We start from the raw sequence: 22874 nt of genomic DNA on the forward strand, positions 1-22874 counted from the left end.
AAAGGTGTAAAGTTTATTAACATCTAAAAAGAAAGGACCAGTAAAGAGCTACAGAATATGGGAGAGTTACTTATTTACAATTTTACTGCAGGAAATACGTTTTAATCACCATTTAAAATAATCAAAGGAGTAGAATTCTCTTCTAGAAACAGCAGTATTTCACTCTCCAGGTAGAAGACTACTGAAAACATTAAGTGACTGACCCAATTAGAAACAGATAAATGAATACCTTAAAAAAATACAAAAAGGGTAACTGCTACTTGAACATAAATTTTCACAAAATTATTCTTGTGCCTAAGTAAGACAATTGCTTAGAAAAGGTAGCCTAGAAAGAAAAAAGCAATACATGAATATGCCTTCACTTAAGTACATGCTCTCTAGCAAGTTGTAAAAGAAAAGCGGAATTAGGGTTTCCAGAGCTTTAGAAGTCCATCTTCACTGTAGGTTGCAATCAGGTTCTGATGAGGGTGATGTGCAATACCGATCACATCCTTCTCGTGAACCTGGGGAAAGTAAAGCACTGATTTAGGGGATATCGGTCTACAAAAAAGTCACTCTGAAGAGGCTTCCAGAGCTGAACGGGAAGGAGGAAGAGTGAAGCTTCCACTTCTCACCAAAGCAATCCAACCTAAGGCAGCCTCGAGGAGGGCTAAAACACACAAACCAAGAACTCAAATGAGGCTATCACACAAATTTCTGTACTTTTTCATGTGTGAATAATGCTTTGTCCCAAATCACTTTTGCATGACAGCTGATCCTAGTCCCGATCCCTATTTTGGAAATTCTAGGGCAAGACAGTAGCTAAGACCAAATGATTCTTTCAACTCCGTGAACTTGTACTTTCCAGGCCCCTGAGCTGGAGAACACTCTCCACCTCATTATTTTGCTCATGCCTCAGATCTGTACTGGAGGCCTCGTAAGGCAAGTGTGCCAAGAACCATGTGACATAAGAGATTATATTCTAATACGGGTATGTATATAATTTATTATATGTTCACCATACCACACTTCCAGGACCACAGAAAACTACATTTTCCCTGTCCCCCTTGCATTTGGGTTGTGGCCATGTGAGTGAATTCTAACCAAAAAAGAATGAGGAACAAAGTAATATAAGCCACCGCCAGACAGAAGTCTTAAAAACATCTGGCATAGCCCTCCAGCTAGTTTTTCTCCTCCTGAGACCGTAGAGTCCACATATTCCAAATGACACAGCTAAACAAGGGAGGAAAACTATCCAACCATCACATTGTAACATAACAAGAAATCAACTCATATTGTGTTAAGCTACTAAATACATCACAAATCAGTTTGATAGGATAGTGTAAATAAAAGTAATTTGCCTTTGAAAGGACATGGAGAGAACTAGCTTTACCTGTCACTCTGATTCCCCTGGGGAAGATATGACTACTATAACTAGCCCTCCTTTATTCTCTGCTTTATGTATACCCAACCTATCCACTTGCTGAGGGCTCAATGAAGGATGTCTTCTGAGAGGAAGTAATTCCATACCATTACTTATGGGCCATTTATTTTATTTAGTGATAGAATTTTTACATTTTTTATATCAAAGTTCACTTAGAACAGTCTAGAAAAGGTTTACTTCAGAGTTCAGAAAGACACAAGTATTAATGAAATTTCTTCAGCTAGCCTTAAGTTAGTAATACTCACTGTCAAAGTTCTCTCCAGTTTGCCAGTGACTGTGCTGAAACAGTAGAGCACAAAGTCCTCGCCTACGCAGTAGATCCATTCACCACGGGGAGACAGGGCACAGCAAACAAAATCACCACCTTCTCTCTTACCAGAGCTGAAGCTTCTGACAATCTAGATCATACCATACATACCCCAAGACAAAAGCAAAACATCTGGATTAGCAGCAGTTCTAAAGCAGCAGTTTTAACTGACATCCTAACATTGTTATTTTGCATTCTGGTTGTACTGTCATTGATAATTAGATCACCAATACCACACGTTGTATGCTAAATCCTCTGGCCTGGGAAGTATTTATTCCATGGATAAACTATCTCAAGTTAATCATATGTCCCAAGTTCCCAATCCCTGCTCTTTAGTCTATGGAGTCATTTTGCCCTGAAGCAAATTCATTGCCACCCAATTTCTAAATCTATACCACGGATTCTCAATGCTCTGTGGACTTACACTCCACTGTTTTCTCTATCTAAAGGAATGAGGTGCTCTCCTCATGCAAGATGGAACTCTCTCCAAGACCTTGCTTGCTCTATTTTACACACATCACCATAAATCAAGCTGAGAAAAACCAATCTCAAAAGCTTACAAGGTTGGGGTGCCTGGGTGGCTGAGTCAGTTAAGCGTCTGACTTTGGCTCAAGTTATGATGTCACCGTTCACAAGCTTGAGCCCCACATCAGGCTCTGCGCTGGCAGCTCAGAGCCTAAAGCCTGGAGCCTGCTTCAGATTCTGTGTCTCCCTCTCTCTCTGCCCCTTCCCTGCTCACACTCTGTCACTCTCTCTCTCAGAAATAAACATTTAAAAATTAATAAAAAAGGTTAGAAGATTACATACTAAATGATTCCATTTTTATACCATTCTCAAAATGACAAAATCATAATAATGGAAAGGAGATCAATGGTTGCCAGGGCTAGAGTTACAGGGGGAAGGTTTGACTGTAAAGGAATAGCACGGAAAAGTTCCTTTGGGGGTGAAGAAACAGTTCTGTATCCTGACTGTGGTGATAGTTATATAAATCTACACATCTGATAAAATTTCATAGAGCTATTAACTTGTCACCTCAAAATGAACACATGTAAAAAGTAGTGAAATAGGTTTGTATTTGAATTAATTATATTGCATCAATGTCAATTTCCTGGTTTTGATAATTGTACTGTATGAAAGATGTTATCATAGGGGAAAGGCTGGGTATACAAGCACTCTTTGTCCTATACAAGCAGGAACCCAGGAAGTGGGCAATTACAGCTATTATATGGGGGCCCAGTGGATACTGCAGACCAGCCATCTCAACCATGGGCTCTTTTTGTTCGTTACTTACTTAAGTGAACCTATTTATTTATTTAATCTCTTCACCCCAACATGGGGCTTGAATTCATGACCTTGAGATCAAGCATTATATGCTCTTCTGACTGAGCCAGCCAGGCACCCCTCAACCATGGTGTCTAAACTACAAATGTACCATTGACATGGACTAATGGAATGGAGACAGAGTTCTAGACACCAGGCCCTGGTTCTTCTCCATGCTCGGTAGGATTCCCAAGGGCCCAAGTCAACATTTCTGTAGCACCACAACATATTCCTAGGGCCTGAGACCTCAATCTTGACACTCCTAATGTCCCGGGCACTGTAAAAGTGAGGTTCCTTGAGAAACCTGCGGGTGCCCTGATCACAAATACTTACCACAAAGACACTTTTGCACTTCTCCTATGAGAGTTCCACCCTAGATCATGTGGTAACTAGGAGATACCCCAAGTTAGTAAACCACATACTGTCTCTCCCTTACTCGGGGATTGTTATCTACAACAAAGGTTTGAACTGGGTGGGTCCACTTATACACATATTTTTTTAATTTTTACATTTTTTTAAATGTTTACTTATTATGAGAGAGACAGAGAGCACAACCATGAGCAGGGGAAGGGGCAGAGAGAAAGGGAGACACAGAATCCGAAGCAGGCTCCAGGCTCTGAGCTGTCAGCACACTGAGCCACCCTGGCACCCCAGATTTTTTAAATATTTTTTTTAGTAATCTCTACACCCAATGTGGAGCTCAAACTCAACCCGAAATCAAGAGTCACATGCTCTTCTGACTGAGCCAGCAGGCACCCCATGGATTAAAAAAAAATAAATACAGTATAGTACTGTAAATGTGCTTTCTCTTATGATTTTTTTTTTAATGTTTTATTTATTTCTAGGGGAGAGAGAGAGAGACAGCGTGAACAGGGGAAGGTCAGAGAGAGAGGGAGTCACAGACTGAAACAGGCTCCAGGCTCTGAGCTGGCAGTCAGCACACAGCCTGACGCGGGGCCCGAACCCACGAACCGCAAGATCATGACCTAAGCGAAAGTCGGACGCTTAACCGACTAAGCCACCCAGGCGCCCCCTCTCTTATGGTTTTCTTAATAACATCTTTTCCCTAAGCTTATTGTAAGAATTTTAAGAATACAGTATATATTAAAACATGCAAAATATGTGTTAGTCAACTGTTATCGGTATAGCTTCCAGTCAAGAGTAGGTTATTAGCAGTAAAGTTTTCTGGGGAGTCAAAAGTAATATGTGGATTACTGAACAAGGGGTCAGTGCCCTAACCCCTGTGTTGTCCAAGGTTCAACTATATAAGGTTTTTGGAGTGATGAACCCATATTTGGTTACTGGAAGGGCTAGGACCAAGACTTAATAATCTGGAAATGGCCCACAGGATCTGTGCAAAGGCACTTTTGGAGCACTCACCTGCCCCTGCATGTTCATGATGACCACTGTATTTGATCTGTTGCACACGACGAAGTGCTCTGGATTTTTAGGAAGCAGGATCACACTGTTGACAGTGATATCTGTTCCTGCAGTGCTGCCCAAAGATTTAAAGGTATTTGAACATTCTGTGGTCTTCATATTCCAAATCTATGACACAAAAGTTTAAGGCATAAATGTTTTTTTTTGGGGGTCTAAGAATCTCTAAAGTTTTAGGGTTTAAAATAAATAAAAATTTGATTACTAAAAACAAAACTGACTCAAAAAAAGGTCTTCTTGATTTTTTTTAATAGTTAAGGTAATAAATTTTATGGTATTTTTTTATTTTAACTAATAGTAAAGAAAAATCCAGTGTGCACAAAAATTAATCACCATATTAGGATGTTGATTTGGAAGGAATTACATGGGTGTTATATGGAAACCAACTTGACAATAAACTATTAAAAAAATAAATTTAAAAAATAAATAAAAATGGTTCCCATGAAAAAATAAAATAAATAAAAACCCACCAAAAAAAAAACCTTCTTGATTTTTAATCCTATCAAATACCTAGCTTTGCCATATACATAGTAAGTTCTTACCATCTGTTTGCTTACTAACACAAAAGTCACAAAGCTGTATAATAAAACCTTTTAAAACCTATCTTTTCTTACTAAATTCTCCTAATGAACTGCGTATCTTTAAAATTAGCTATGTGTCAATACTGCTACTATCAAATAACCAGAAAGCTAGCCTCCTCTGGACATCAAAATCAAGTGTGGGCTTTTAGAATTCAATGCTTGGGACCCTATCCTGAGACTCTGATCTGATAGCTCTAGGGAGAGGTATAGGCATGTCCATTTTTAAAGAGCTCCACAAATGATTCCAATGTACAGCTGGAACTGCTGAACAGAAGCCACAATGCTGAAACACACATATGAGCATCCATGAAGTGGAAGCCACTCTTGGCCATGTATATTACCTCTCCCAGCCCAGCATCTCTTCCAGTAATAGTTCCCTACCCTAATGCCTTTTACCTTGCCCTTCTTCTGGGCTGTTATAAACAGAAGGGGTTAAATCAGACATCATAGTTACTGAAATCTGAGATGTGCTCAGAGAAGGAATGGACCAAATGTTGTGCTGCCTGGACACCACTCACTTAATGAGGTGTGTGTATGTATGTATGTATGTATGTATGTATGTATGTATGTATGTATGAAGTCTCAAAGGCATGGACTATGTTGTGTTTCCTTTGTGCTTTCAACACAGCTTAGCATAAAATGGATGTTGACTACCTATCAACAGGAGGAAATTACTACCCCAATTGCCACAGTGTTTATTTTCATTCATAATAAATACTGTTATCATCTGCCCCAATCTCCTCTCTAAAGCCCAGTTGCCTAGGAGAGAAATGAACATTTCAGTGATCAAGAGTCAGTCTAAGGCTTCCAGTGTTTTCTGTCCAAAAAGTCAGTGAGATGCTTTACCCTACTCACTTAAGAACTAAAGGAAAAGACCACAGAACAAAGCTGGATAGACAGGCCACCTCCCACTGACATTTTACAGATTGTAAAGCCCATATTCAAAGGACAAAGAGGGCAAATCCAATGACTAAAGTACGGAGTTCTGTGTATTTCTCCATCCTGAGGAAGACTTCTCCAACCCTCAGGTTTCTGGTTCAATTCCCAAGCAAGAACAAGCAATTTCAGAGGGTGTTCTTTTAGGTATTTGTGTTAAAATGTTTCAGTCTTCTGCCACAAACTACACACTTACATAAGGCAATTTAAAAGCAGGTCCAGAATGTAAATGGAGTGTCTCAAAGATCTCCAGCAATTTTCTATGTGGATTTCTCATCTTTTCTAAGAAATGAAGCCTGCTATTAAAATAACTAAATCTCTTAAGGTACTGAAGATCCATTACTTTCAGCTGAGCGCTGAGGACAGTAAGTATTTGAGGGATGGTTTAGTTCCACTCTACACCTCTCCTGCCCCTCTATAAGTGCTGTTGGGAAGGCGCCTAAATGTGGGAGCCAGGCAGGGTTGGTGAGGCTGCAAAAAAAAGAGATTTGTAAACCTGACTGCTGTGGATGAACCGTGCCTATAACAAGACAGAATTCAACCACTATAAATGGGGGATGACCTACATCTAGGCCTCCACACCCTTTTTCTTTTCTTACATATGATAAATGTTTTGATTATGTAGGTTTGAAACTTGGGGTCCTTAAATAGGGATTCCCCAGAGAATACTGGTATTTTCTCAGACTCACCTCATTTATGGCTAAAACTGCTAGGAAAGAAGTTCACTCCATCACAATCATCCTCATTATCACCACTGAAAACTCTTCAAAGGACAAAAGCAGAAACCCCAAAATAAACCAGTAGCAAATACTTAACCTTTACAGTGCCATCAGAGGATGCACTAATAATATAATGGCCATCTTGTGTAAAAGTTGCTTCATTAACAAAGGAGGAATGGCCACGAAATTCCTTCAGGGTTTTCCCAGATTTTAAACCATGAATTCTATCACAAACAAAAGGAAATGAAAAGAACAATTAATATTCTATATATTACAACTGGGACCAAATGCTGAATACACTTTCAATGAATTACAGAAGCTCAAGTTATAATATCCTAGGGGGAGAAAGAGTACTACACAGTCAGGTATGCAATGTAATTTTCATTATGTCAAAACCAAAACAAAAGCTTGGCAAAGAGACTGCAAGAAAACATGCCAATAATACCACAGACTTCTGTTCAGGGACAGATTTGGCTATATTTGTAATATGCCCTCTATGATGATTCTGATGCAGGTAAGCCCAAAAATCACACTTCAAGAAACAAGAAAACACTGCTATCATCCCTTTCTAATCTCTCTTCTGGGTAGACTCAAATGGAGAAAATAATAATGAGGTCTCCTTCACTCTCCAGGTAACACCATGTTGGTGAAACTGTAAGGAATCACTAGTACCTCCCTCCAGCACTTCATCATTGCAAACTCAAGTAAGGGCAGTTTGGGGACTTTTACTTACCTAATTGTCTGGTCAAAAGAGGCACTAAGGATCTGACTGCTATCCTTAGAAAAGCTTAGACAGGTGACACCTTTACTGTGTGCCCTTTCAAATCTCCTTAAACACTGTCCACTCTGAATCTTCCATACCTTTATTTAAAAAAAAATAGTAAAAACTTGTAAATAGAGCATCCTACTCTAGCCTGCAGAGTCAAGCAAGAGGCAATGCTCAATAATGTACTAAAAAAGCATTAAAAATGCATGCTAACAGCTGAGTATGTCTGCTTCACAATGTGCAATAAGTGAATCCTCTGAAATTTAAACCTCTTTCTTTATAAATTATTAAAACAAAAATTAGACTCAAAGTTCACTTAAGCAGAGACCGTTTCTGTAGTTTATCTAGCCCTGGGTGTTTCACCAGCAATTAAATACAAACTACAACTAATCAAATAGAGAGCTTTCCATTCCCTAAACAAACCCCAAAGTACAATACATCATTTAAGGTGAGCCAGGGTGATACAGCAGAAAAGGCGTGATAAGCAGATCTGGACTGAAGTCCCAATCTACCACTTACCAAATGTGTGACCTGAAACTGATTACTGGACCTCCCTAGGCAGAGTTTTTATTAGGATTAAACAAGAAAAAAGTAATTAGCATAAATTTCATGTTCAACAAACAATAGCTGTTACTAAGCTATCACATGTAGAACACTACCTCATTGCAGAAGTCTCAAAATGTCTATATATGAGAGTTTGTGCCATTAATAAATACCTTGATTTTTCCATCTTGGGCCCCAGTTGCTAACATTTCTGTATCTCTGCTGAAACACATGCAGAGGACAGCATCATCCATCATCATAAAGTTATCCTGGGCCTGGTACTTAAGATCCTAAAGGAAACAAAGATAAGCAGTTACCATAGTAACACAAAACCCCCAGTCACTCAAGAGCTCTACAAACTTACTAAAAGCAGAGTAATGGATGGTGTCTACTCTAAATTTCCAAAGCAAATAGTAGTGCCATGCATACATGTTCCTAATGAACTGACAGTGCTGGGAATAATTTTACACAACCCAAAGTAATATAAAAAAATTCCAACATAATACCCTAAATCTTGTGCTTAATGATCTTTTTTCTATGCAAAATCCCCCTACAATTTCATAGTGTACATTTTTTAAGTTTATTTATTTTGAGAAAGAGAGAGAGAGAGAGAGAGAGAGAGAGAATATCCCAAGCAAGCTCTGCACTGTCTACACAGGTTGATGTGGGGCTTGAACTCATGAACTGTGAGACCATGACCCAAGCCGAAGTTGGGTATTTAAGCCTTCCAGTTGCCCCCATATTGTACATTTTTAATATATCTGAATTTATTTGAGGTATGATGTGAAAAACCAAGGTCTTTTACAAATCGTCAGCTACCTTTCCTAAAACCATGTACTGATTAATCTACTTACTTGTGATGTTTCCTTTATCATCCATTATTGTTCAAAATAAAGTATCTTTATTTTTTCCTGATTAAAAAGTAAGGCTGTGTCACAGTTTAAAAAAAAAAAAATACTATAAGGAAACATAAAGTAGAAAGTGAAAATCACACATGAATTCACTACCCATGGAGTGGAAGTTACCACTCTATGGTAAAGATTACATTTTAAGCCAGTAGTCAATAAATACCTATTTAGGGAAAAAATTAAATTGGATCTACACCAACTTCATCCCTGTAAACAAATTCCAGATGGACCAAAAATTAAATATGAAACATAAAAAGCACTACAAGTTGTAGAAGAAAAAGATGAATAAATGTGATGATACAAAAAAATCAAGTCTATAAAATAAAATGATGGGCAAAGTCAAAAAGTCAACATTGAAAAAGATTTTCAATACATATTACAGAGACTGATTTCCTCAAACTATAAAGAGTCCCTAAAAATCAGTAAGAATCCGAAAGAAAAATGGGCAAAGGATGTGAAGACTTTACAGAACAGGAAATATTGGTGGCTTTTCACATATAAAAACATATTCAACTTCATTCATAGTAAGAAAACACACAATTAGTACCACAATTAGTTAGACTGGGATAATAAGTAACTGCTTACATATACGTAGAAATTCCAGAAAGGTTACATGAGAAACTGCTAACTCTGGCTGGTCCAAGGAAGGTAACGGACCAGCTGAGGGACAATGAGTGGAGCACGACTCTTTACTGAATAACTTTTCTATTTTATAAAATGTTGTATGAGATGTACATTTTATAATTTAAAAATAAATTTATACTGTAAAAATAACAGAATTTTAAAAACTAGATAATTCACCCACTAGAAAAGTTAAGATATTTTAAATACTTTACCTTTCTGATTTTTCCAGTCGTAAAGTTCCAGACTTCAATGAATCCATCAACAGACCCAGTGACCAAATACTGACCATCTGGAGAAAATCGAGCACACTCCACATGTGATTTCTGACCAAACTGTTTCAAATGAAACAATGAAACAGATGCATTTTTATCTAGTGACCTTAAAACAATTTCCATGTTAACCTTTTGCGAAATCCTGCTCTAGCACAAAGTCATGGCTGGCCTATGTGACAGAGTATCAGAGGAGCATTTCTGTATCTGGACACAGAGAGAGAATGGATAGATTTTCTCTGACCAGTTTTAGGTCTGAGTTCTCAGCTGAAACTAGTTTTTTTAATGTGAAGTTGGTATTTCCAAAGTGGTGTAAAACAACTATACTTAAGCAGACTTAGAACAAATAATCCTATTAACTTAATAAGTTTTTACCTGAAGCAGCTACTATTAGCATGACTTTCACACTCAACTTAATATGAGATAATATACATTTATGGGAGGAAAAGAATCCATTTTTTCAAAATAAATGTGTTTTCCTATACTATTTTGTAAACAAATTTTCCATCCTAATTCTTTTTATGACCTTCATTTAATTAAGTGATAGTGTGTGGCTGACTAACTCTAGAACTAATTAAGGTGACAGAATATTTACCTAGGAAATGTATCCTGAGCATTTACAGTAATGATGTTCCCAACAGATTGAAACTACAGAACATGAGATGACAATAGAGAAATGCTGTATTATGAATTTCATTTTAAATGGAAAAAAGGAAAATGTATATAAAAGAAAATCTTGGCCCAACAGCATAATTACAGCAAATGGATTTCTATTTGTCTCAAAGCTTCAGCCAGGTAAATAGTGGTGCTGCTCAAAAATATCTTTAAATGTGAATCAGAACATATAATCCAGGAAAGATAAAATCAAAGCACTAAGCCAAAATCCTAGATTTGAGGAATACGAAATATTTTCAAATCCATGAATTCAGGAAGAACATAAACTGAGAGAAACTGTAGTATAAAGGAGATGCTGAAGTAGCAAATATACTTGTAATTCTGGGAACTCCAACAATTACTTGAGTGTGCCTTTTCCTAGAAGAGTCTCAGATTAAAAAAATTATAAAAACAAAAAACAAAAAGACAAGAACTAACCATGAGATGATAAAATTATTTTCCTCAAATGCCACACAAGCCTACCTTAACAACCCATGCCTGGTACTTTGCCTGACACATAGCAGGCAAAAACACCAATGCTGAACAGGACAAATGCACAGAAAGTTCATAGTTAGTTCCAGGTAACCAAAGAGGAACCATACTTCCAAATGAAGGCTTCCTGGGAGGAAGTGCAAGGGCAGATGATGGGCCAGCTGCCAAATTTGTGTCTACTTGGTTACACATCTGAGGTGTGTCACTGCCAGACCCCAGGAGGACCCCAGGGGTCACCAGCAGCAATGCTGAATGTTGTCAGAGCTGGAGAATGAGTTCTGTTCCCAAACCCAAGCTCCTGGCACAGGGCCTAGCTGAGCAAACACATACAGAGTCCCCAACAAATGATTATCAAATGGCTGAGTACCTAAGGACCCTACCTTAATATGCCTGCTCAGTTGTGTAGGAAACTTTTCTTCTTCCACATCTTTGACAGCCGCTTTGCCTCGGAACAAATCTATGGTCATGCCAGGAGGAAGCAATCCCTGGTGCTGCTGCCACTTCAGTGCCTATGAGGGAAAAAAAAGTACAGTAATCTAACCTACAGATCTTTTAAGATCTGGTCCTGATTACTCAAAGCCAAGCCTAAAAGGATCAAGTTAACTTCCAGAACCAAACATCTTTGGCCAATCAAATATAACATAAGCTATTTGACTCTGTGTGTCCCAGGAAGAAAAGCTGATCTCAGCTGGAAAGGGGACTCTGAGAGCCAAAAGGTCCATACTTCCGTATCTATTTTCTTACAGGTTTGACTCTAATTATAAACTTTTAAGCTTATTTATTTTCAGAGAGAGACAGAGACAGAGCGAGAGCAGGAGAAGAGCAGAGAGAGAGGAAGAGGGAGAATCCCAAGCAGGCTCCATGCCATCAACTAGGAGCCCAACGTGGGGCTCGAACCACAAACCACGAGATCATGACCTGAGCCAAAACCAAGAGTCAGATGCCTCAACCAACTGAGCCACCCAGGCACCCCAACTCTTTTTTTTAATCATTATTATTTTAATGTTTTATTTGTTTCTGAGAGAGAGAGACAGACAGACAGACAGACAGACACAGTGAGCAGGGGAGGGTCAGAGAGAGAGGGAGACACAGAATCTGAAGCAAGCTCCAGGCTCTGAGCTAGCTGTCAGCACAGAGCCCGACGCGGAGCTTGAACCCACAAACTGTGAGATCATGACCTGAGCCGAAGTCAGATGCTTAACTAAGCCACCCAGGTGTCCCCCCAACTCTTAATACAAACAAAATTTGGTGGAACAAAAACATACACTCAGATCAATGGAACAGAATAGAGAACCCAGAAATGGACCCACAAACATGTAGCCAACTAATCTTTGACAAAGCAGGAAAGAATATCCAATGGAATAAAGACAGTCTCTTCAGCAAGTGGTGCTGGGAAAACTGGAAATTAAGACAGGAAGCCATCAAAATCTTAAAGGAGAAAGCAGGCAAAAACCTCTTTGACCTTGGCCGTAGCAACTTCTTACTCGACATGTCTCCAGAGGCAAGGGAAACCAAAACAAAAATGAACTACTGGGACCTCATCAAAATAAAAAGCTTCTGCACAGCAAAAGAAACAATCAGCAAAACTAAAAGGCAACCGACAGAATGGGAGAAGATATTTGCAAACGACATATCACGTAAAGGGTTAGTATTCAAAATCTATAAAGAACTTAACAAACTCAACACCCAAAACACAAATAATCCAGTGAAGAAATGGGCAAAAGACATGAAGAGACACTTCAAAAAAGACATCCAGATGGCCAACCAACACATGAAAAAATGCTCAACATCACTCATCATCAGGGAAATAAAAATCAAAAGTACAATGAGAAACCACCTCACACTTGTCAGAATGGCTAACATTAACAACTCTGGCAACGAGAGATGTTGGCAAGGATGCGGGAAAAGAGGATCTCTTTTGCACTGCCGATGGGAATGTAAACTGGTGCAGTCACTCTGGAAAACAGTATGGAGGTTCCTCAAAAAATTAAAACGAGAACTACCCTACAACCCAGCAATTGCACTACTAGGTATGCTGTTTCAAAGGGACACATCCACCCCAATGTTTATAGCGGCACTATCAACAATAGCCAAAGTATGGGAAGAGCCCAAATGTCCATCGATGGATGAATGGATAAAGATGTGGTGTGTGTACACACACACACACACACACACACACACACACACACTATGGAGTATTACTCAGCAATCAAAAAGAATGAAATCTTGCCATTTGCAACTACATGGATGGAACAAGCGGGTATTATGTTAAGCGAAAGTAGTCAGAGAAAGACAAATGTGTGACTTCACTCATATGAAGACTTTAACATACAAAACAGATGAACATAAAGGAAGGAAAGAAAAAATAAAATAATAACCGGGGGGGAACATAAGAAACTCTTAAAAATGGAGAACAGTGTTGCTGGAGGGGTGGGGGAAGGGAGATGGGCTAAATGGGTAAGGGACATTAAGGAATCTACTCCTGAATCACTGCTGCACTATATGCTAACTAACTTGGATGTAAATTAAAAAATAAATTAAAAAATTTCTCAGGAAAAAAAATTAAAATTAAAATTAAAAAAAAAATTGGGGAAACAAAAATCTCCCACAGTTCCAACATCCAAATACAGCCACCGTTAGTTAGTAGCCTATGTATACCTTCTAGTGTTTTCCACTTTACATGTGTTTAATTAACACTGTAATTACACACTATACATAAAATATTATTTTCTCCTGTTTTTCACCTATCAGATCATACAATGACATACCTATCATTTGTGGCTGTCAAATATACCCTTTTTCTGGTGAATGTTTAACAGTTTAATTAATATATTAGTGGATAATCACACTGCTACCAATTTTTCACACAGCTAAAAATAATCCTGCAACATGGGCGTCTGGTTGAGTTAGTCGGTTAAGCATCCAACTTTAGCTCAGGTCATGATCTCGCAGTTTGTGAGTTTGAGCCCCAAATCAGGCTCTGTGCTGACAGTGAAGAACCTGCTTAGGATTCTCTCTCTCTCCCTCTCTCTCTGTCCCTTTCCCACCTGTGTTTTCTACTTCTCAAAATAAAACTTAAAAAAAGAATAATAATAATGCCACAACAATACATTTGAACAATAAGGCCTTTACTATTTGGGGGATAATACTCACTTCGAATAGATTCCCCGAAGAGGAATTACTGAATCGAAAAAGAATATGAATGGTTAAGCCTCTTGATATACATTGACAAAGTGCTTTCCCAGAAAGTTGCAACTTCAACTGGTGTTTATGACTGAACATGGGGAGTGGGAAAATCACAGATTCTGGAGACTAATGGTCCTAGGCTGTATCATTTGCCAACTCTTATTCTGACTCCCAATTTATTTCCTCTTGACTCCCAATTTATTTACTGTTTATTCATGTTCTCTGCCCACTTATCTATTCTATTTATACTATTTTTCCTATCAATTTGTGAGCTTTTTTTGATGTGATCCAGGTATTTATGATTGCCAAAAAGAATGTTCTCCCAATCTAGTTTTGATTATAGTTTTATAGGTTTCTTTTTATCTTAAGTTAAACTCTTACGTGTTTTTTTTATTGTTTTATAGGTGTCTTTTTATCCTAAGTTAAACTCTTAAGTGTTTTTTTTATTGTTTTATAGGTGTCTTTTTATCCTAAGTTAAACTCTTAAGTGTTTTTTTTATTGTTTTATAGGTGTCTTTTTATCCTAAGTTAAACTCTTTAAGTGAATTAAATTTGTTATCTTTCCCTTGGTGCCTACTCCCTAATTATAGGAAGTCTTTCCCTATCAAAAAGTTTGATACATTATCTTCTGGCTTTTCTATTTTCTGACATAACTTTAAATCTATATGAAATTATGCTATATAAAATAGGAGAAGAATCTGATCTGACCTTTTCCCTCATTCAAAAGTGCCCCAGTTTTACTGCAAGGAGGCTATTTATATTACTACTAATCACTTGTATCTTGTGCTATCTATAAAAATCTCTTACTCTAGGTAGCTTTCAATAACAACAACGCTAGTAATACTACTACTAAAAAAAAAAAAAATCACCAGCAGCAGCTCCCATTTACTGAGTGTTTACAAGGTGCCAGGTAGGGGCACCTTTGTGGCTTAGTTTGGTTAAGTGTCCAACTTCAGTTCAGGTCATGATCTCACGGTTAGTGAGTTCAGGCCCCACCTCGGGCTCTATACTGACGGTGTAGAGCCTGCCTGGGATTCTCTCTCCCTCCGTCTCTGCCCCTTCTGCAGGCATGCTCTCTCTCCCTCTTTCTCTCTCAAAATAAATAAACTTAAAAAAAGAAAGTTTACAAGGTACCAGGCAATACAGAAAATGCTTTAAATGTATCATCTCATTTAATCCTTACTATAATACCAAGGTGAGTAAATGGAATCAGAAAAGTTAGGGAGGCATCTGGCCGGCTCAGTCAGTGGAGCATGCAATTCTTGATCTTGGGGTTGTGTGTTCGAGCCCCATGTTGGGTGTAGAGATTACCTCAAAAAAAAAAAAAAAAAGAAAAGAAAAGAAAAAAAGAAAAGAAAAGAAAAGAAAAGAAAAAGTCCAGAAAAGTTAGGTGATATGTTAAAAACCACATTAGCTGGTAAGTGAGAGAGCTCAGATTCTAACCAGAGTAAACACTTGTTCCACTGCGCCTTTGACAGTGTCCTAGCACAATGATCAACTGGAATGATCAAGCTTCCCCAATGGAATGATAACTTCCATGGTCACCCTAATTCTAACTGACTCGAGAGCTTATGCTCCAAACTAATCAATACTGCTTCTCCCAGAAAAGAGGCGGCTGGTGCAATGGCACAGCTGTTGGTGCAAGCAGCTCTACAGCTAGTCCCCAATTCTTAGGACGTCTCACTTCTTTAGCTCGTACATATACTTTATATGAAGGAAACAGTATCAGGAGTTCAGGGTAATTTCAATTCCACAGACTGTGAATTACCTGTCCCAGCAATGCCATGAGACGAGATGGAGGCACCACACTGACTTCCCCAGCTAAGGCCTGGGCAATTGCTGCTCTTCTCTTCTCTTTGCTACTTCCATCCGGGTATGCCTGAAGAAGGAGAGGGATAAATATTATTACTAAGAAGCGGTCACAGGATAGGAGTGTGCTTAAAGACAACAGCAATAATCAAGCAGAAACATTAAAAAAAAAAAAGATAAAAAGAACAACCTGGTTTAAGAAGGGACTAATTATATTAATTAGTTAAGATGAATTCCCAGTTCTCCCCACTTGCATTTCAAAAGTATGAGCTGGGAGAGAACTGAGGTCAGCCAATCCACACTATTATTTCTGAGGAGAGTCTAAGTAAACTACATCAAAGCCAGCACTGTTTTTCCACTTTTCTGAAAAATTTGCAGAGCTGAGGACTCTTTTAGTAATTCTTTGGTAATTTACGACTCCCAGCCCAAAAGTCCTTCGCACCTGTAAGCTGAATCCTTTGATGGTAATCTAAACCTCTTTCCTTTATCCTAATGGTTTCTGTGTGTTTACCCTAATTCCCCATTATCCAGTACCTATTAAATTTTTCTTCCTCCTATTTAGGCTAGTATAGGGCTGGGTGAGAAATAATGAAACTATACATATAATAAAGTTTGGAAGAAGAAAAGATTGAGTCACCATGCTCTATAAGTATGCATCACCGGCTAAGACAAAAGCACAAGCTTTCTAAGAACTTAAAAAGGTGAGAGAAATTGCACTTGCTGGGCCAAAGGACACAAAAACAGTGAATATACTAGCAGTCTGGCAGCACTTCAGGGTCAAATAAGTACTTGGGCTAATGTGGAAATTATATCAGAATACATTTTCTGCTTCTTTACTTACTGCCATACAACCTTCTAAAAATGGGATGCATATGGAAAGGGAAGGCCTTCAAATACTCAGAAAAAAAGAACAAGATTATTCTCTTCAACCAACATATATAAACAGAAAAGTATTATTTTCAAAAACTGAATCAAAATCACAAACAGTATCCAATAAAATGTAAAAAACAGGTTACACTGTTTCTAGAGTTAACAAGAGTTTCTTCTCATACCTCACGAGGATCAAAATAAGACCTGGCCAAGAGGTTCTCCAAATGAATATACCGCTCTGGCTGTGTTTGTTTTAACATGATCATGGGATCAGTCTGTCTCAGGAGTGACCTGGCAGCTCCCAATTCGCGCAGCTCTATCAATTCCAGAACAACCTGGACAAAATTGAAAGAAAATGTCTGTTTCAACGCATTCTCTTAGTACTGTTTCTTCTTCAGCAGTTTCTGATTCAGAGATGGCCTCCTAACATGATTTCCAGTATAGGGAAATGTCCCTTCCTCTTTTCACTAGCATTTTCTTTTCTTTCTTTCTTTTTTTTTTTTTAATATTTTTATTTATTNATGACCTAAGCGAAAGTCGGACACTTAACCGACTAAGCCACCCAGGCACGCCTTCACTAGCATTTTCAGTTGGACAAGTGAAGCAATTATAAATAGTATCTTCAGGGTACCTGGGTTGCTCAGTTAAGCCTCCGACTTCCGGTTCATGAGTTCAAGCCCTATGTTGGGCTCTGTGCTGACACCTCAGAGCCTGAAGCCTGCTTCGGATTCTGTGTCTCCTCTCTCTCTGCCGCTCCCCCACTCCCACTCTACCTCATAAAAAAATTTTACATACATACATACATACATAAATAGTAACTTCAATCATCCAACTTCCATCCATCATTTTTACCCACCCATTTCCTCTACTCTCAGGCTTCTTGTTCAGAATACAGAAGCTGAAGAAAGCCGAAGATAAGAATATCTCCATAGGCTTCCGAGAAACCTTTCTCCAGTTCTAAATTTTCTTTAGAAAATTAGTTAGTAATTACTGAACTCCTGAGGACTGTAAATAAACCAACTATCCTATTTTTATTTCAAACAACACTATAGTCTTATTTCCAGAAAGCCCATTCTGTTATCATACAAATGTATAGTAACTAATTTGTATGATCTTTGTCCTGATTTTCTGGCACGGAGCTTCTAAAAACCTGGGAATTTCCCCCAGTGATAGGAATATCTTCATTATTAATGAGCTCCTTGCATCACTCCTGAGATTGTGCTAATGAGACAGCACATGGAAAGAGCTGGTTGCCAGAAAGACCAACCAGATGATCAGAAGGTTGAGGCTTTGAACCAACCCACCCTCCAAGGAATGCTAGGGAGCTAGAATTGAAAGTAACCCGAATAAAAAACCCCAAAGGAGCTTCCTAGTTGGTGAATACATTAATAAGCCAGGTGAGAGAGATGCTCTGATTCCAAAGGGAGAGAAGATTAGAAGCTCTGCATTCAGGATCCTTCCAGACTCACTTTTATGTGTCTTCATTCGGCTGGTCCTGATCTGTATCCTTGATAATAAAACTATAACCACAAATGTAGCACTGTGGTGAGTTCTGGGACTTGTTCTAGTGAGTTACTAATTCTCAAAGGGTCATGGGGACCCACATATGCAGGCAGCTGGTCAGAAGTGTGGGTGGCCTGAGGCCCCAAACAAGTGCAGCTTGTATCTAAAATAAGGGCAGTCTTGCAAAGGACTGAGCCTTTAATTTGCAAAGTTTATGCTAACTCTGGGTGGTTAGTGCCAGAACTGAATTGTAATATACACTACTTGGTGTCAAAACAGCTCACTTAATGATCACTTAAAAAATAAATTTAGAGACACCTGGGTAGCTCAGTAAGTTAGAAATGTCTGACTCTTGATCTCAGCTCACATTATGATCTCATCATTCCTGAGATTAAGCCCTGCATTCAGCTTTGCATTGACAGCATGGAGCTTGTCATCTGCCCTTCCCCCACTCATGCAAGCACATGCATACATGCCTGGTCTGTCTCTCTCTCAAGATAAATTACTAAACATTAAAAAAAAATTATTTTAATTTAGTATAATGTTGGCTTTTCCAAAAAAAAAAAGGAAAAAAATATAAAGTAGCACCCAAATCTTGGCGGTGTAAGTTTTAAGGACTGGTACAGTCCCACAGTGCTTCCTGATGCTCCCCAGTGAGGGGGCCCACAATAAACCAATTCAAGGAGATTGGCATCACCTCCACTCTTACCTGTTCATAGAGGTCAATGAGGGTTTTATCTGGCAATTTCAAAGACTGGATAGCCTGTAAAACAGTATCCCAATGGCCACTATTAATGTCAGCCACAAAACTCTCAATGCTGTCCACGGTATTCAGAGACACGGTAGTCTCTTCCTGTAATGTGGCTAATGCCCGATGTAAACTGTTCTCCTTCAAGTACTGCATGATAAGACGGATCACACTAAAAAAAGAAAGCAAGAAACCCAGCTCAGGAATCCTCACTCACCAAAGAGGCCAAACCGTAAAACCAATCCCAGCTTATTTCTTCTATTCGACCATATTCCCTTCACTAGTTACTTCCCATTTCTTTATCATGTAAGTAAAACTTCCTAAAAATCTCCAAGTTACAAGAGACCCTGGGGATTATCCAGTCCTACCTTCACCCCAGAGATCCAAGGATTAGGGTCCGGAAAGGGGGAATAATTTGCCCAGGGTCTCACAGTCAGCTAGAAAGGGAGCTGGTACCAAGGTGATGCTTACTTACTTCCAGGACCCAAGATCTTTTTATTATGCCAAGTTTCTTATCAATATGTATGATTATACTGTTGTACACTTTTACGAACTATTTAAACCCAGTCATTGACACAACATACTCTAAATGCTTATAGGATGATTTGGTCTATTTTTTTAAAAGACAACAAAAAATATGAATTGGAGATTTTCTTACTAGGGATCTGCTGAACACAAATGAGTAGAACTATACTGTATGTAAAAGCAAAATAAAGTAATACCTACTCACCACCTTTATTACCAAATATTCAAGACATGTAAAATAAAAACATTGTGAATTCACCTTCCCGAGGAAAAGAGGAGCCAGGCAATTTCCAAATATTGAGAGAATAAGCAACCGCTTTCAGCATGTGACAGAAAACTCAGAAGTTATAGTTAAATATAGTTATTTATAGTTAAAACATCTTGCTCTTGGATTTAATAATAAGGGATCTGGTGAAAGATCTGTTCATTAGACTATAAAATTTCACTGTATAATGTTGTGATACACTGTTTTCCTTCTTTCTTTAAAAGTGCATATGTGGCTCACACTGTATTTCTACCAGACAGCAAGAGTAAAAAAGGTCAGACTGTCTCAGTTGGAAGGGATTTCATATTGGAATTTAGTCAATTCCCCCTCTCAGGTAGAAATAGTAAACATAAAACAATGACCAATGTTTATTATGTACTTCTTATATACTAGGCACCGTTAGAAGCATTTTAGACACTGATTCACTTACTCCTCAAAACAAGCCTATGAGGGAGGTATTACCATTATATCCATTTTGGTAAGGAATGACCAAAGTAAAGAGATAAATGGAAAAATGAAGGTTCAAACTGACAGTGTGGCTCCTGAGCACACATCTCTGACTGAAAAGCAAACACCCTCTTCAAAATTCCTGCAGAAGAAAACTGATCACTGCTACTTGCAGTCGCCTCTTCTCTCATGGCCCCTTTAAGAGATAACCAGGTTTTGATCTCAGCTACTCTAGTACCTACTATCCATCTGTATTCCCAAATAAAACACCCTCCCTGTAAAGATCTCCAGTAAATCAAATTTACTTTCTTCAAACACAACATACAATTGACTCTTGGACAACATGGGGGTTAGGGGAACTGACCCCCGGTATGGTCAAAAATCTATGTTTAACTTTCAATTCCCCCAAAACTTAACTGTTAACAGCCTGCTGTTGACCAGCCTTATTGATAGAAAATGTTACCAAGAAAATCATTAAGAGAAAATATACCTCCAGTACTGTACAGTATTGTACTAAAAAAATCCTCAGATAAGTAGACCTGTGCAGTTCAAACTCATGTTATTTAAGGGTCAACTGTAACACATAAAGACCTAAAAGCTTTAGAGAAAGGCTGGGATTTGAATCACAGTTCTGTCACTTATTGTGACCTTGAGCAAGTCAGTTAACATCTCTGTGCCTGTTTCCTCATCTGTTAATAAAAATACTTACCCTGTAGGGTAGTGAAAGGGTTGACTATACTGTTTACAGTGTAACTAGCATAGAAAATACTCACTAAATAGTAGCTATTACTGATAATAAAAGCATGCAGGGGCATCTGGCTGGCTCAGTCGGTAGAGTGTGCAACTCTTGATCCTGGGGTTGTGGGTTCCAGCCTCACACTGGGTGTGGAGAATACCTAAAATCTTAAGAGTAAAAAACGGGAAGGGGGGGGACACCTGGGTGGCTCAGTCAATTAAGCATCTAACTTCAGCTTAGGTCACTATCTTGCAGTTCACGGGCACATGGGTTCAAGCCCCACATCCAGCTCTGTGCTGAAAGCTCAGAGCCTGGAGCCTGATTCTGATTGTTTCCCTTTCTCTCTGCCCCTCCCCCACTAATGCTCTGTCTCTCTCTCTCTCTTAAAAATAAACATTAGAATACTTTTTAATTAAAAAAAATTTTAAAGCAACCATGCAGCAACCCAAGGATGGGAGAATGGACGGTGTACACTATTTATTTAGACCCCAAAGCAGGGAATCCTTTCCAACTCCTGCCCTGACTTAGCTGTCTCTTAGTTGCCAGTGCTATCGTTCTTCTTTGCTTTTTCTCCACAACAGTTATTACCATGTTAAGTCTCATATTTTGCTTATTGTTTTTTGTCTGTCGTCTGCCTCCCCCTATCACTACGTACATTCTTTAAGGGCATAGATATCTGTGTTTTGTTCAGTACTGTATCCCCAGGGTCTAGAAAAGTACATAGCAGACTTCAGTATTTGGTGAATGAATAAACCTCCCTTCCTCCCGTGGCAGATGTTCTGGACAAGCCCTCTCCCTTTCTTACACTAAGGGCGCAAATGTTATATCTGTTGGTTTAATTAGTAAGTGCTGGCAAGGGCAAGGTGTTCACTGAAGACCTTCTTCAGTCACTCATTATCCCCCCTCCCCTCCAAGTCAATCATTCTTCTGGCCCAGTCTTCAGATTCTGTCTCTTCTTCGCAGCTACAGAGAACTCACCGACTAACCAAAATTCAGCGCCAATTAGCACCTGAAAGAACAGCTAATAGCTCATTCATTCCAAAGGCAGTAATTGAGCCTTCAAGGCGTGCTAAGCTGTGGCACTAAAAGGAAAAGGAGCTCCTAGGCGCCTACACAGGTTAGTAGAGTGGACAGAGTAGCAGTGACAATACTGGGTAAGCGCTGGGCAGAGCAAAGCAGAGGGGACATGTAAGCGGAGGCAACGAATCATACTGTTTAAGAGGGTGCGGGGGGAGAGAAGGAAGGCTTAGAATCCAAGCTCCTTTGTGCAAGTAATTAGACTGGAGTCCACAACGGATGGGCAATTTGATCAGTCACAGTGCACGCCAGGAGACGGCGAAGGCTAAAACTCAGATCTTCAAGGCCTATCCTTCCTCCTAGCTCCGTGCAGTCTCCCATGGGGCTTTAGGATTCTCGTTCGCTACTTTCCTGAGGGCCCGCCTCCGAGGTAGCCAGATCCAAGACGCTTCTTTGTGGGCCAGGAAACGTCCCTCCACTCCCTGGGCTCTCAGACGCCTCTCCCTGAGCATCTTAACATCCCACACCCTTCACCTCCCCGCCCCCGCCACTTCGCGAACTTCCGCCACCGCAGGACTCACTCCGAGGACTCGATTTCGATCGACATAGCGTTATCTTCACGGGCACACAGGCCAGTCCACTCTCAGGCCTAGTCGCGCAACACACCAACGACACCTCCGGCGGCCTCCTTACACCACTTCCGCTCGACGTCGACGTCCGCTCCCGGGACGGCGTGCGCGACAGACGGACGTGGAGTGCGTGAGGGGCGGAGCTCCAAGTGAATGTTAC

General features: G+C 39.3%; 1 protein-coding gene across 1 annotated transcript; it reads right to left on the reverse strand.

The window, feature by feature from the left end:
- On the reverse strand, positions 1–22774 carry SMU1 (SMU1 DNA replication regulator and spliceosomal factor). Its single transcript, XM_077761865.1, has 12 exons — positions 22667–22774; positions 19057–19267; positions 17027–17179; positions 15934–16044; positions 11360–11488; positions 9777–9896; positions 8206–8322; positions 7457–7584; positions 6821–6947; positions 4431–4598; positions 1669–1821; positions 1–503 (listed from the first exon to the last, which is right to left on the reverse strand). Exons 1-12 carry the CDS (start codon positions 22690–22692, stop codon positions 405–407), a joined length of 1542 nt encoding a protein of 513 aa, XP_077617991.1. The 5' UTR covers positions 22693–22774; the 3' UTR covers positions 1–404.
- Positions 22775–22874: the final 100 nt, after the last annotated feature.

The sequence above is a fragment of the Crocuta crocuta genome, unplaced genomic scaffold (genome assembly GCF_008692635.1).
Source record: "Crocuta crocuta isolate KB4526 unplaced genomic scaffold, BGI_CrCroc_1.0 scaffold204, whole genome shotgun sequence".
Lineage (NCBI taxonomy): Eukaryota > Metazoa > Chordata > Mammalia > Carnivora > Hyaenidae > Crocuta > Crocuta crocuta.